This window comes from Corvus brachyrhynchos, unplaced genomic scaffold, assembly GCF_000691975.1.
Source record: "Corvus brachyrhynchos isolate BGI_N302 unplaced genomic scaffold, ASM69197v1 scaffold80, whole genome shotgun sequence".
Classification (NCBI taxonomy): domain Eukaryota; kingdom Metazoa; phylum Chordata; class Aves; order Passeriformes; family Corvidae; genus Corvus; species Corvus brachyrhynchos.
Window position 1 is genome coordinate 1,283,363 of NW_008236769.1, and position 16,555 is coordinate 1,299,917.

The 16,555-nt window shown below is 35.4% G+C and overlaps 1 protein-coding gene across 2 annotated transcripts in view; it reads right to left on the reverse strand.

Annotated features, from left to right (window-relative positions):
- Positions 1-16,555, reverse strand: part of TBC1D19 (TBC1 domain family member 19) — a 46,720-nt gene that overhangs the window by 18,696 nt on the left and 11,469 nt on the right. The window contains exons 4-11 of one of the 2 annotated variants that reach the window (XM_008645008.2): positions 15,680-15,755; positions 8,782-8,856; positions 7,786-7,849; positions 6,813-6,859; positions 5,143-5,253; positions 4,241-4,313; positions 3,361-3,399; positions 872-984 (exon numbers count right to left, since the gene is read on the reverse strand). In XM_008645008.2, coding sequence (XP_008643230.1) covers positions 872-984; positions 3,361-3,399; positions 4,241-4,313; positions 5,143-5,253; positions 6,813-6,859; positions 7,786-7,849; positions 8,782-8,856; positions 15,680-15,755 — 598 coding nt within the window. The remainder of the gene's footprint in view (positions 1-871; positions 985-3,360; positions 3,400-4,240; positions 4,314-5,142; positions 5,254-6,812; positions 6,860-7,785; positions 7,850-8,781; positions 8,857-15,679; positions 15,756-16,555) is intronic. The other variant, XM_017727542.1, reaches the window with a different exon arrangement.

Sequence of the window (16,555 nt, forward strand, 5' to 3'; positions counted from 1 at the left end):
CAGTCTACTCAGTTGAGTCTCAAGGCTCTGAATCCTGCAGAATGTCTCCTAAAGAAAAACGTCTACTGCACTCAGTCTCAGAATAAGGTATGTGTACACAGTTTATTTTTCTTTTTCATCTACAGCTGACAAATATTTGCTGCATAAAAAATTATCACAAGGTAACTATGTACATATAAAAGCCTCACATCAAAGTCTTCCCAATTTATGCAAAGATTTTAAAGAGGGATTTAACTTTTTAAGGTATATTAAATATAATAACTATGGCATGGCTTCAGATACTGCAAAAGATTTCATTGTTGAGGACTTGCATCAACTATAAGGTACAATAAAAAAATGTTGGTGTACAAGGGAACATGGAAACAACCCACATCTTACCAGCTCCTCTCTAAGTCTTTTTGATTGTATATATGCAGAGTGTATATATATATATATATACATATATATATAAAGCAATTTATAAGATACGTACATGCATATGATGACAGGGTCAAACAAACAGGAAAAATATATAATGCAACTTCTTTATATAAAACTTAGCAAAGATAAGAGAGGTTCAGTCTTTTTCCCAGATCTTTTTTCTTGCCCCCTTCTAAAAAAGTCAGCATCATGTAAGAAAATCTCAGGAGACAGTCAGATCAACTGAATAATTTGCTCTACAGTATTTTGCTCACATATCTATTAAAAAATTAGGAAGAGCAGCAAAGACTTCACCACAGCACAGAGCTTTTTAAATCATAATTTTTTTATCAGTTTCTGTGACAACTCAGTAGAGCATTTCTATTTTGGAAAAAAGATCTCTAGAAGATATGTGCTTGCACTTTTATGTTCTCACCTGGTCTTGACATTTTACTCTCCCTTTGCTCCTTACCTCTGGCTGATTAGAAATGTTAAGAATGAGGGCCCACAGATCAGCTCGGAGTGCTGTTGGACATCCCTGACGAACATATTGCTGAGCTGCAGCACTATCTTGCTCTGCTAAAACTGTAAGAAACAAAGCAGGTAAAGAGTTGATGTACTGTAAGACTTCTATCAAATACCTTAATTTTTAACTTTAAAAACTGGCTTCCCATGCTGTAAGCATTAGCAAATAGGAAAATACTGAAAAGATTTGGTTTCCACAGTGCAATTTTTAAGTAATTCCTTGGGAAACAAGGCAAGTGGTATTAATCAACAAGGCTGTACTACCTTCTGTCATAAAATAGCACTTAGTAGTACACATGACTGTATCAAGGCTAGTTGCAGCTACTAAGATGGCACCATGCAGAACAAGCATCCATTCACAGCCACAAAATATTCCTGTTTAGCTACGAGTGGTATCTCAGTTCAAATAGGAGATTTTCACTCATTCTGGCTTATTTGTGTCTCCCTTCTTTTCACGTTAACTATGTATCTTCACAGGTAACTGTGGGGCCAGAGCTTTCCATTCCAGAGGGTACTGTCCTGTTCTCTCATTATTGGTATATTTATTCTGGAGGATAAAGACTTTCTCAGAAGATATTAGTTTGCCTTCATATTGACATAAAACAAATACTTTACTGTTGACAGGTTTGCTTATATGGGTCATTGTTGTGAAGCTTTAGGCTACTCTATCACAAGGGCCTCGTGCTGAATACACTACTGTACACACCACAGAACAGATTATCTCGTTGCCTACTTAAATCTACAAACTTGAAAGACATACATCTTTAGCTATTGTAATCTGGTAAAAGTGTTCCTCACCAAGGTTATGTGATTAACTGTACCCTCATAGCTCAAATGTCTTTCACGAAAGAGAGAGTTGGGATTAATTTGTGTTATTATCTAGACATTAGATAGGTGTTGGACTGCTACTCAGAAGTTTCCAAATCCATATCCTCTAATTTTTCTGACGTGTCTCTGAAACAGCTTGATTTTCTATATCTCACTGAATTTGATATTCACAATATCTGCCCTGTTATGACTTAGCAGCATGAGGTTTGGAATTAAATATTTATCTAACTGATTTTTCTTTCCTTCCCTCTTCACTTAAATAATGAGTAGAGCAGTTTGCCAAATTACTGTTTAACCTGCAGAAGTCTAACACAGACATTCTATAATCCTTTCTTCTGCACAAAGAGGGCAAACCCTCCCCCTCTTCCTACATCCTCCACAAAACTTCAGAAACACTGTGATTCATCTTGGTGTCCATGAGTGTTTACCTTACTTTTTCTTACTGACATACAAAATATGAAGAAGTAGTTTTGGTATACAAGATGGGTTTTGCTAAACACAACAAAATAAAATCCTCAGACTTGCCAATACATCTAATATAAAAGCAAAATGAATACCTCAGTGGCAAACAAAATCATAACTAACACCCATTAGAGCATGCAACAGGACTCCCACTGAATTAAATGGGATTTCAGTTTATGGTAAAGACACTTAGGAAAAGCTAAGGCATTCTCTAGAATAGAGCTGCTCTGCACAGACAAGAGATGATGAATAAGAAAAACAATGTGGAGTTGAATGAATGGTTGTAGAAGTCCAGAAAAGAGAATTTATTTGGAAGAATGGGAGAAGAACAGAGAGGTGGACAGTACCTAATGAGTTGCTCTTGGATTAGAAAATTGACAGTGCAGGACAGAAAGATGACAACAAAAGAAGTAAGTAAGAAAGAAAGATCACTGGTTTGTTACTGCAAGAAAAAAGTTAGGATGGAGCACTTTTGGGACAGTACCCTTCCTATTTTTTCTTTTGATGGTTAAATACTAGTGGACTTCAACCATTCCTTGTATGTTTCTTTTATAAGCAAACTTAAACTATTAAATTATTATTTCTTTTAACTTTCCCTTTCTTTTGTAGGTTATTTCTTAACCTAAAAAAAACAATCCTGGAACTTTTTCAGAAAAAGCAGTATAGAGAGACAAGTAAGTGAATTTTCTATAGTGGCTAAGTACTGCAATATTCTGCAATTGCAACTGATCATTAAAAAGACTCTTCTGACACAAAGGCATAAATCCCATCACAGTGATGAGAACTTCGCGTGCAGAGAAGGGAGTCCACAGAATTTTAATTTTAAACTGAAATTCAGTAGTGAGATAAGTTAATTTGTCACCAAGAAGATATGTCTATGTGCTTCCTATTTTGTTTTTATTGGAAGATCGGTGGAGCTTTTTATCTGATAGCTACTGATAGACTGCAAATGTTTGCTTTTCTGTCTCTGTCTAAATGACAACAGTATTAGTGATCGTCTACCAAAATTACAATGGTATTACTGCTAATGCTTTGTGCTAGTCTAAGTTCTTAAAATTCTAAGAGGTACATGCAAATTAATATACAAATTTACTAAATGCATTCCTAACTACTCACAGTTTATTATAGATAAAAACAGATCCATACCTTTCTGCCCAACACGTACATGTTCATTTTCAAATAACTCTAGAGAATAAAGACACAGAAAAGAATGGCAAAAAATAAATGAAAAAAAGACTCTCCAGCTGATTATGTATTTTGTATTTTTACCACACACTATTACGTTCAGTTGCTATTTACTGCTAACATCACTAAAAGTTAACCTGCATCAGAGTCAAAGTTCTTTTTCAGAAACTAATTTTGTGTTTCAAAAACACAAACATCCAAGCAGCACTATATTACATGAACCTAGATTTTCAATTAGGTAAGTTTCCATTTAAAAAGAAAAATCATGTGATACTATAGTGATTTCCAGTTTTATGTGGAAAGATCATTTTAAAACCTCCTTCTACAGCAACAGATGCATACATGGAAAACCAACAGAGATTATGCACTATTTAAGTCACTGAATATTAACATGTGTATATGTCCTGTAATATTTTCTTGACAACTGTTATTTTAAATACGTGTGTATGTATGTTTGTATGTATATTTGTATGTGTGTATATATATATATATAAAAATATATATCTATATAGGCCTATCTGTTACCTGGATTAATATTTGTTGATAATTTCTGTATTTTTGGAAACAGGCCACGTGGTTCTCTAGATCCTGAAGTGCTCAAACACACTGAAATTAATGTGTTCTCAAGGTGACAATTTTAAATCTTCCCCAAATCTGACTCTACATATATGCAATGTTTTCTATTATTAGATATATTTTACTATGCAAATCACTACAATGATAGTTACAGAACAAATATTTATGCTTTACTATGGGACAAATACACAAATTTTTTGGTAATTTCAAAGTATTCTACTCATTGGTGCTGTGTTTGAATGACTGAGGCATGGCATTAGCTTACCAGGAGGCACTTGTGCTGAATCATCAATACCTAGCTGTCCTATATTTAAACCTAGTTCACTAAAGTCTTCTTTCTGAAAAGAAACAGAACCATTAAAAAGTAAGTAATATTTTAATTCTCTAAATCACTTGAGATTTCTTCTGAAAGGCTTAATGTGAATATTTTCTAAACCAAATTAAGTTCTTCTAAATGCAAACATTTGAAATAGAATCTCACATCAATTCTTACTCTAGTTTTAGTTATAAGCCCCAGTTTGCATGTCAAGTATGAGCTACACCTGGATGTAGCACAGTGGTGAATGAAAGATCAGGTTAAGAATCTCTAATCCCACTCTCTTTTCCAACCCAGGCGAAAGTTTTTCTGCCAGCATAAAATCTCCAAGAGCCTCATCAGTGAAGCATTTAGAAAAACTCTCCTATTTCTAATTATAATACACTAGTACTCAAACATTTCTTTTCATTTACAACCTGGAAATAAAGGGATTTAAAATTATACTGAGAAGAAAGTCAGAAGTTAAATCATTGTCAGGCTACTGATCTTGTACAGCATCTGTAGATTAAGATGTGCTATAAATTTTAAGTTTCTTGTACAGAAAAACAATGATTAAGTGAATAACATGTACAAAAGTATATTTCTGGCACAAATTAAACCTGTGTGACATAAAATTAAAACTTCCCTAATGGCAGAAAATTTACTGTTTATGTTTTCTTTTTCATTAAAAATGTTTATTCATAGAACTTCTTTATGCTCTGCATTTTAACTACATATTTAGATTAATTTTCACATTCAAAAGGATAAAATTATGATGATACTAATATTCTTTTTTATTCTTTAGAATAATTTTCATCAATAAGAAAAAATAACTCTTACAGAAACCTCTTATAAGAAAATAATATACTTACCAATTCTGGGATATCTTTAACTTTTAAAGGAACCTGAATTAGCCCCAGATGATTTCTGAAACTAGGCTGCTCTCCATTTTCATAATTTGGGTTTCGAAGATTCATCAGTACCTTAAAAATTGTAGCTCTGTCATTTCTTGCTTACATTCAGAGCTCTTCACATCATCAGTATTAAAAACAGTACATTCAGCATAAAAGCATTTCCCACAACTTAAATATATAGACCCAAATTATCAAATTATATCTCAACATTTTCAAAATCAAAAAGGATTTAAAATTTTACGGAAGTGAACATATTCTACTTTGAAAAGTCAGTTCAAATTATGAAATAAAAAAGCAGAAATTATTTTTGATATATGCGATTAAGTACTGGCTACATAGTAATGTCTTGACTAAAATTTACTTCCTTGTTGAAGCTATTCCAATGCCAACAGTATACTTGTGATGGCTACAGTATCTAGGATATTCTTTAGCATTACTTTTTTCTGAAAGAATTTTTATCCATCTTCTTACACTGGCAATCTTAGAGAGCTTCCAATAAAACTGCTACATAGTTTGCTACTAAAATAATTCCTTACTAAATAACAATATATCAAAATATCTTCTTTCATAGTAGAAAAAAAATTACAGAATTGAAAACCTAAAGCAAATATAAAATTTAAAGGACAAGGAATCATGTCAAGCTAAGTAACTGTGACCTATAAAAGAATTAATAGGTCATTTTTACATATTTACATATTTACATACTGTTATTGCAAGGTATAGATTTTGATATGATGTTGAACCACAAAGATTCTTTCTAACGAAATTCTTTCGTAACATCGTACCTCTACAATTCTCACTCTTGTAAGTATTCTAACACCGTATAATCTCACTGTCAGACTTGTAAATTTAAAGAAACTGCAAACTCTGGAGATAAAACAGTATAAAAGAAAAAGAGAGTGATCATGAGGGTCACTGAATAAAGCCAAAAAACCAGATGGATTTATTTACAGATCCAAGATTAAAAACACACCACGGCTGTTAGTACAATGATGGAAAACAAAATAAGACATTTTCAACAGTATTTTGATTAACAGAACAAAAGGAGTAATGTGTAATAAGTTCTGTTTTACTATGATGATCTGTGCTTGAGTCATAGAAAATGATGAATAATACTGACATTTCAGACTTTAAAGATTCCACAGTTGCCAATTTTTTAATGGTTCAGTTTGATTACATACAAAAGCCTTGAAATTCCACACAGTTACGTTTCACGTTTGATTTTTTACAACCTTCCTAGACAATCTACAATTTCAACTGCATACAAGTCTGCAATCTACTATCAGTCTATCAGACTCACATATTGTGTTTTATGAGCCTATCATATTGGAACTTGAAATGTAAAATGGTTTACAAAATCAGTTGAGAATCACTCTCAGAGGAAAAAACTGGACTATGCTTTGGAGAAGTTCATCACAGGTACAATTTAAAACTGCAGTTAAAAAAAAAAAGGGACAACAGCATTTGGCTTTGTAAACCAAACATAGACTCATAAAAACCATGCCAAATTTCACTTGCTATAAATGACAACTAGTATGAAATACACTTAACAAATTTTTTTCCCACTTCACATAAAAGACTATAATGGATACAAGCCAATGGCTGAGTATTGTTTCATAGCTGCTTACCTCAAGAAAATCTTTAGGTGCATAAACAGGCCGGAAAAGACTTAGATCTGAAGTAAGATTTCAATGACACTATGTTAAAACCAAAAGATGAAAAAAACATGCACCATATCTGTAACATGATCCAGCAATTTAAATAACAGATTAAAGGTCAAAATAACATCATCACAAATATCATGGCAACAACCACCACATATTCTGTCATGATTATGCTATGGATAATGCCTTATTTTTGTAAACCCCAAATAAATGAAGAGGAGTGTTTCCCTTCCAGACCAAACCATTCCATGATTCTGTGAACAGCAGTCACAGGAAGCTTTTACTTAATCCTCGTGTTTAAACTGAACCATTCTCAGACTTGGGAGAGATACGATATTCAAAAGCAGGGTATTTTCTAACAGCTTAGATTGTTGAACTACGCATATTGCTGTCAAATGAAAACTGGGGAGTAGTACTAGACCATCCATGAAAAGTGTTTGCCATCAGAGAGGTGGTATTGTGATACAAACCAGCACCTCTGCAAAATCCCTTTTAAGGAACTTGGCTATGAGCTAACATGAGAGTTAGCCTTGCTCTCCCGAAGTATAGTATCACTGATTATTCTGTGCGAAAGTTATTTTTATCTTTTGTCAAGAAAACATCTGAGCTTAATTATCCATAGTTCTGCACATTTTCTGTTAGCCTGAGTTTACAATAAGAGGAGGTGTGTCCTAGTTGAATAAATCTCTAAAGCACTGGAATATGGAGTATTATACAATAACCTCTCAGTAATGATTCAATATTAGTACAACAACTTGAAACAAAGTAACAATGAAATAAGTATTTATTTATGCATAATGACACATTACCAATGAAAGGAAGATGGAAATCAATTTGCCTTGGAGAGATTAGATTAGCCTTTGACTGGTAAGTAAGATGTGCATGCTGCTTTTCTATGTACAAAAAATTTAATGCATGTAAATTTAGTTGATCTTACCTGGCTCATCAGTTCCCATTTCATTCCATTTATTAAGCAGTTCTTTTTGTTCATTTACAGGCCTCTGAAAGGAACAAAAAAGTGTATCTTCTTTTTTTTAACAGAATGAATAAAAACATGCCTATTTCAAATATGTATTCAACTATACATTAATGCAACGTTTTATGAAATAGCAATACAAACTTATTTGCTTACAAATTATCCCTAGCCTGAAGGTACATTACACTGTAGAAAGCCCAAGTTCCAGTTCCAGGAAGAAAAGGAGCCCATTAAAGAGTTTCAGGTGTTTAGTTATGAATTTAGGATATTTAGTACTCAATTTCATGTTACTGAAGATTTACTGCCCATTCCATGGAGCTGTTGGACTTTATCAAATTCCTATCCCTGGCAGTCATGAAAAACAGATACAGCTGCATCCTTTATCTCATGATGAACCATAGAGGTTCTGCTACCTATCACAGGGGTATAACAGGAGAATGAACAAAACATTCTAACATTACTTCCTAATTCCATGATCTTTAAAATTAAAGCCTCTATATTAATAAAAAAACCCCAAAAAAACCAGACCAGAATGAATGACAAACAAAATCAGCAATGTACCAGTATCTCTCTCTCATGTACCAGTTCAACTACAGACTTCTCTGCACACAAAGTACATCTGTATCGCACACAGGCTGCTCAAGTTCTACAGCTGAGTCTGCACACAAAATACTCTGTTAAGAGCAGTGAACACAGTAATTAGGTTTCCAACATGCTTCTCCCTCAAGAAGATAATTACTGCAACAGCTATCTAGAACCTTCATCTTCTCTCAAGTTAAGCTGATGCATTCATTGCCACCATCTCTGAAAATTATTCTGCATTAAAATTATTTAGATACTGGACCTACAGCTCTTGATAGCCATGTGTAAAATGAAGAATACATTACAAGTATCCAAGACAAGGCTTAATTTCAGAGAAAATGTCAGCTTGACAACAGAAAATTAACAATACGTTACCTTCTGTGCTAGTGGGATATTGAGTTCTGTGCACATGCTGTTCAGACTTTTCAGAATTCGCTTCTCCCAGCTTCCCTAAAACACACACAAAAGATAAATAATATGGAATTTCTTTTTCCTGACAATTAAATTTACCATGTAATAACAAGCAGTTTTTTGAAGTCAGATATATATGAAAGGATAACAAGAGTGACTGATTGACATCTGCAAAAATATGAAGGGAATATTTACATGCTTCTTTATATGGTAACAATAGATCAAACAGATTTCATTCTTTACAACACAATAAAGAACCAGAAAATTTAGTTGTTCATACTTCAGATCTCAAAAAAGGCATGTATTTCACAATTACTGATTTTTATATATGCCTAATGATCAAGCTTCTTTATAGATCAACATTTAACAATTTTAAGAGGTCAATCAACTGTGCATAGCAAATGCCTTCTCCACTTTGTGACCTGAAAAGACTGGCTGTCTTTCTCCACAAAAGGTAACTTAGATGTCAGAAACTAAGGAAAGTTAAAAATTTGGTATTCTGTAATGATTAAAAAAGTAGTTCTTCTAACACAATGCTCAGGAAATAGTTCTCTAATCAGAGAAAACCAGAAGTAGACAATACCTCAGTGGCCAGTGGACAGCTTAAAAAGCAAACAGATTCTTCTGAACATTGCATTAGGCTTCAGTAGTGCCTAATGCACGGCTAATTCCTCTGAAGTTAATGCCAATTAGTATTGACCTCCTTGTCAACAGACTTAGTACTTCGCTTCCGTGATTACAGCACCACTGGTGGGTTTTATACTTAATTTAGTTTTCTGTGGATGACAAGCCAGACCTCAATCACATGAATGCAAAGACTCCTCTTAAATTCATTTAGTTCTATTTATTACTTGTAATTTGCCCTAGACACAAATTCTACAACAGTTAGTTACTGTTTAACCATGCTCCTCAAAGTTCTGTCCAAAAGAGGCTGCAGTTTATTAGACAGGAAGCAAATGAAGTGAAGGGCAGATGTTCAATTGTTCTGTTAAAAAAACAAACTAAAATCTTGTCTATAATTGTTTCATTTTAGCTTCCATTTACAAGATCATTTACAAGATCCTCTCATACCTTTTTCCATCAAAAAAAAAAGCTATCTTTCACCAGAATTTTTTCCTCACAATCAAGTCATCCCTTCACTTTCTTTCGCATAAACAAAACAGATCTGAATTTTGACTGTAAGGAATGTTTTCCAAATTGCACATTTTTTATCAAACTCTGTATCGTATTCTTCTTCAACTGTATTATCATATTTAAATTCCTTTCAAATGCTGCAGTTACACAACAGCAAGCCACAACTGGTTCATCTTTTTTAAAGGGTATTTACTATGTTGCTAAGAAGTGAGGTTTTGTTGCCAGAGAAGTAAGAACTGTGGTGCTGTATTTACCCACTGCCTTTCTTACTAAATGTATGCCTTCCACATTGTTCCCCCCTTTTCCCCTGCCCCTAGCCCTGGCCACTTCCTCTGGTCCTCCCTATTGGTTCTAGTACCCCAACTCTGCCCGTGCACCGCCCCTGCGCCCTGAGAAAACCCCCCCGGCTCCCAGACCAGGTGTCTCTCTGCCTATGGGAACCAGCCAGTCAACATGTAACAATAAAAGTTCCTCTGAGGTTGCCACGAGGGACCCTTCTTCTGCCTCCTTTACTATCACCACGTTGCAGAGCCCAGCTAGCCAGAGCAGGGGCGCAGGGCCGTCCAGAAAGACTACAGGAGAGCAGGACAGCCACTCTTCCCGAACCAGCCCTGCTGTGCTCTCTGGGAAGGCTGCGGCTTGCTAAACCAAACCAAGCAACGCAACAAAGAAGTGAGAGAGCATGAAGACTACTAGGCCATAAAGGATAAGAAAGTGGATGGAGAATACACGGGTAGCAGTAGCAAAACCAAAGTTAAAGGTACAGTCTTTTTCGGTAAAAGCATGGTCTAGATCACATGGCCCAGCCTTCTGTCCAGCCAAATTCTAAGTGTCCTGTGTTGTCTCCCTAAGGAGATTATTCCAATGGTTCATTGATCCCAATGTGAAAAATTTTCCTCTTCTGTCCAATTGGAATCTCCCCAGGACTAACTTGTACCCATTACTTCTCCTTTGCCATGTGACTCTTCGTAAAAAGGAGTCTCCATTTTCTCTGTAGCCACCCTTTAAATACTGGAACACAGGGATGAGGTCTCCCCTAAGCCTCTCCTTTTCTCAAGGCTGAACAAACCCAGCTTTCTCAGCCTTTCTTCACCTGTCAGGCTTCCCGGTTCTTTGAACATCTCTGTGGCCCTTCTCTGGACCCTCTCCAGTCTGTCCATATCCTTTTTTGTACAGTGGGGACCAAACACAGTACTCCAGATGTGACCTGACGAGTGCTAAGCAGAGTGGGATAATGACTTCGTTATCTCTGCTGGTGATGCCCACATTGATGCAACCCAGCATCCTGCTGCCTTTCTTTGCTGCAGCAGCACACTGTCCACTCATATGGAGCTTGCTGTGCACCAGGTCCTTCAGGTTCACGTCCTTCAGGCTGCTTCCCAGCCAGCTAGATCCCGGCCTGTGCTGTACTCCTGGATTACGTTTGCCCACATTCCAGACCTTACATATGTGCTTACACATCATAAGGCTCTTGTTAGCCCCCTCTTCCAGCATACCCAAGTTTTTCTCCACAGTGACTCTCCCTTCTGAAGCGGCCTTCTCCACTCAGTTTGATACCATTGGCACCATCACTTCACGGTACCATCAAAATTAAGGGAGGACAGGTAGGCGGCAATAGGGAGGGGAATAGTACAGATATGCTTGAAGATATGAAAGCTACAAAAGAAGCATAGAAGAGGCAGATGGCAGCTTTGCAAGAGCAAGAACCATCTAATTCCAAGGAGCAATAGAGGTCAACACTCTTGGTGTGACTTACACCTGCCACACCAGACATTAATCCACTTACTGCTTTGGGGATGCAACATGTTGGTAATAAACCACTTATACACAGTCATAAACTGTGACATAATTCAGCTTTCAAGACTCTGCCCAGTAAAAGATACTCAAATAAATGCAAAAAAGTCAAAACAGAAGTAAGGGTTACACAGCCTTTCCAAGCAAGATATCGTGCCCTCTCTCCAGGACAGCAGTTACCTGAAGTGAGCAGAAACAGAATGCACTGCTCTTGACTGAAATAGAAGACAGAGGCAGAGCTCATAAAGTCATTTTATTGATGGGAACAATACATTAAGCAAGATGATTCCTCTAGTCTTACGAAGAAATTTAACACTAAGAAAACACACTATTAGGATTGCTATAGTTACAATCACAACATTCAGTAAAATAGCCAAAACTGAGGAAGTACTGCAATTTGAAAACAATTTCATAGAATCACAGAATGGTTTCCAACACCCAAAGGTGTCCCTGAAGGGTGGGGGAGAAGGATTTTTAACAAGGGCATGTAGTGATAGGACAAGGGGGAATGGATTTAAATGGAAAGAGTAGGTTTAGATGAGATATGAGGAAGAAATTCTTTACTGTGAGGGTGGTGAGACACTGAATAGGTTGCCCAGAGAAGTTGTGGATGCCCCAGGACTGAAAGTGTTCAAGGACAGGTTGGATGGGGCTATGAGCAACCTGATCTAAAGGGAGGCAAGGGAAGATTGAAACTAGATGATCTTCAAGGTCCCTTCGAACTCCAACCATTCTATCATTATATGACTTTCAGCATTACTACTCATTGCCATTAATGCTCTATCCTTTACTAGAAACCTGGTTTTCTTTCGAGGTAGGAAAAGAAAGTAATATAAAAACTTCAGTCTGACACCTATGAGAAAACAAACCAATGTGAGGAGAAAAATGTTAATTATGAACATTTTAATACCTACTCTAGAAAAAGTATTAATCTAGCTTTAATCACTGATTCAAAGTCATTCCAATAGCTATCAAAGATGGTTTTCACGGAGTAGTACCCTTATTTCCAGAATTTTGTAACAGAGCAAAATTAATCGAGATAGGATAAAAGGAGATAAGGATAAAGAAATTGTCAACTAACTTATAACAATGGAAACAGCATCTTAAATGGTGACTGTACCTAATAAAAATAGAATATGACAAATATGACTTATATGGACAACATTTTTCTATGGGGACAAATTTTGATGATAGGACCAAAATACTTATTTCCAACTGCTAAATGAAAATAAAATACAAAAAAAAATCTACCTACAGATAAAACAGAAACAGTCTTCTACTTGCAAAACATTAATTAGATTTTCAATACCTATGGAAGTAAATTTTTAAGTTTTCACTTTTATCTCTCTCCCAAAAGGTAGTAGTAACCTGTATACTTGCATTTTAGCTATTTCCAAATATTTTAAACAAACAAAATCATTGAAACATTGAGTTTGTAAGCTTTTTACACTGTTTATTGCTCTTTAATCAAAAAGAGTAACAAAACAAAACCTAGTTGTGATTCAATTGATCTGATGATGCTTGTTTTCTTACAAGCCCACTATCTACAGTGATAAATGTGTGTCATCTTGAAAATCAAACATCTGCATGTATTTCAGTGGTTTTAGAAAAGATAGTGTTAGTTCCCTAACTGTGCATTTATTTCACAACTATTTCACAATTGTCATCATTTACAAGTATTTCTCTGTGGAAAGGATTCACAAGTCTTTATCAAAGAGCTGTACACTTCAAGAAAGGGTTTGAAAGAGCATCAACTGTTTTTGGCTGGGATAATTTTCTTCATAGTAGTTGGCATGGTGCTGTCTTTTGGATTTGTGACCAAAAGGGTGTTGATAACACACCAGTGTTTTAGCTGTTGCTGAGAAGTGCATACATAGCTTCAAGGTCTTCTCTGTTTCTAATGCTTCCCCAATGGCAAGGAGGCTGGGAGTGCACAAGAAACTGGGAGGAGACAGAGCTAGAACAGCTGACCGCTAGTGAGCAATGGGATATTCCAGACCATACAACATCATGTTCCAAATAAAGAAGCTGGGACAAAAGTTGCCTGATGACGGAAAGTAATGAATGTATTCCTATTTTGTTTTGTTGACATGTGTAGCTTTTGCTTTGCCAATTAAATTGTCTTTGTAACACAATTTCTCACTTTTGCCCTTTTGATTCTCTCCTGTTTTGCTGGGGGAAAGTGAGCAGCGAGCTGCCTACCAGGGCTAACCCACCCAGAGGACATGGATGACTAATAATCTTTGAAATAGAGCTACTAAATTTTGAAACTAGCAAAGACAGGACTTCTCCTGCTCATTTTTAAACTACTGGAATAACAGGCCTTTCTACATACAGCTAAAAATACTGCAAGTATTACATACACTTTTGTAAAATAATAACCCATGAAACTGGTTTAGACAAATATGCATATAGATATATCTTTGTGCTTTTTTCATTAATAAACTAAAAAGAGTGATTCTTTTCAGGCAGCAAATTGTGGCATTACATTTCACACCACACAAGAAAAATTGATTAAAGGAATATTTATCCCCAAATCCTAAAGACTGAAACCCAGGACAGAGAGATAAGACTTAGTGGAATAAACAACAATATGATTGTAAAAGTAACACAATTTGTTGAGTATCTTGTAAAAGAATACTGCAATGTATTTCTAGGCACAGTGTAGTTAAATACACTTTTATCCCTACCTCAGATGTTTTGGTTAATCATATTCTTGAAGCTTGCTAATTTTCCTTTACATTTTAATGTGGATTTTTTTTTTTTGTTTATTTCAAATGGCACATATTGGTGAAAAAATAAAACCAACAAAGCAAAAGTTTTTTTCCTGACACCAAAAATCCTCGTTTAATCCTTATAGTCCAGTTTCTCTTACTCTCCTTCAATATGCCATAAGCTCCTTAGCTCTATATTTTTCATCTTCCTTTCACTTTTCTAAGTGCTAAATATATCTCTTCTTTCCGAAGATCTCGCCATCTCTTCAGCCTGTTATTTTTCATTATGAAACTGCTCATGTCTCTTCAAAAAAATGTTTTTGTAATCCTAAGTGAAATGACCTACAGCTACCCCTTTTCTTCTTCTCAACAAAACCATATTATCTTCTTTGACATATTCACATGTCCTGGGTTGCAGTGTATTCTATTACCATCCTCATGAGGTGTTGAAATCAGGTGGGGCAGTGTTTTCTTGCCTCCTCCCCCCAGACTATCTTGCTGTTAATGGCCCATCATTGTCCTGCCACCTGACTCAGAGATAACTCCCTCCAGACTATCTTCTGTTAATGAGCCTAATCAACACTTGGCCTCATGACTCATTATCCCATTGTGAGATGCTCCACCCAGAGGGAGGAACCAGGCATCCCATCCTGGATATAATCTGAGACTCTGAACACTAGAAACACCCTTCCACTGGATTTCCAGAGGACAGGAGCTACACAGCCACCACTGGACCTTCTGAGGAAGAGCAGACTGTTTTACTACAGGATCACTGCTTCAGAGGACTGCAGCCACCATTCTACCAGACTGCTACCACCACCCTGCCTAACAGGGTGTCAGGTTGTACCTTGACTCTGTCAGTTTGAACCAGTGTTTTCTTTTATTTTTTCCTTTTCTTTAATTTCCCCATTAAATTGTTATTCTGACTTGGTGCCTCCCACTGGTTTGTTTTCAAACTAGTACATCACATTATCTCTATTCTACATTTTTCACCTACCTGCCACTATATCCTACTTCTTTCATGGCTGGAGGATTACTTGAGCATTTTCTGTATTTATGTAAAATGCCACATATATAGTATTACTATTAACTTTGATGCAATTACAAATCTGTGCTTTTCCTAAGGCATAAAACCTAGAAATACAGTAATATTTGACAGAGTAAATTTCAAACAGTCTAATTAAAGATCAGATATGAATGGAAAATTGATAACCACCAACCTGTGCTTTCCTCATATAGGCTAAAGGTTCTTTAATATGCTCAGGCGGTGCTGCAGGATGACAGGGAAAAGGAAACCTTAAGAAGAAAATATAGGAAACTTTAAATATTCTGATTTTTTATTTAGCTTAATTAATCCTGTATTTGTAAATCTAAATGTAACTTCTTTCATGAGAGCACTAGTAAAAACACAAGTATATGTTGATCAAAACTAAGTATTACTTTTAGAAGTATTTTTTCCTCATCCATTATATGGATACAAACAAGGTAATAATATGTAAGAATTAATAACATTTCAACATGAGTTCTTCTTGTACTAAAAATAATGCTCCCTTATAATTTCACATATTTGTAAAATAAAATCAAATCATTACATTAACAAATCATGTATTTTAAAAGTGTATTTTCTTCACATCATGTCATCTTTACAATTCCCTGGAAGTTTCAGTCTCCAAGTCATCACATTTTTTCAAGAGACCATAAACGTTTTTGGGGATCTTCTTTTAAAAATCAATAGTGAACATATATATGTCCAAAGTAATTAGAACTTTGAGGTGTTGACAAAAGCAAAGTTGAATATCCACTCATAAATTGCATTATGCCAAAATATAAAAGCTGAAACAAAAATTAAAAATCAAAACAATAATTCATCTTTCAGTAGTGCAGATTATTTCCAACGAGTTTTTGCCAAAGATTTTATCCAGCTTAATTTAAAATGTCTCAGATGTCTTTCAGGAAACAAAATTTACACATAGCTTCTCTAATAGTTAGCCTGAATTTTCTTTTGTTTGAATGTATTCAATCAGTTCCTATCACATGTTTTTGGGAAACCCTCCCCAAATTTCTTCCCATTTTTAACTGATAAGGTCATTCTTGTA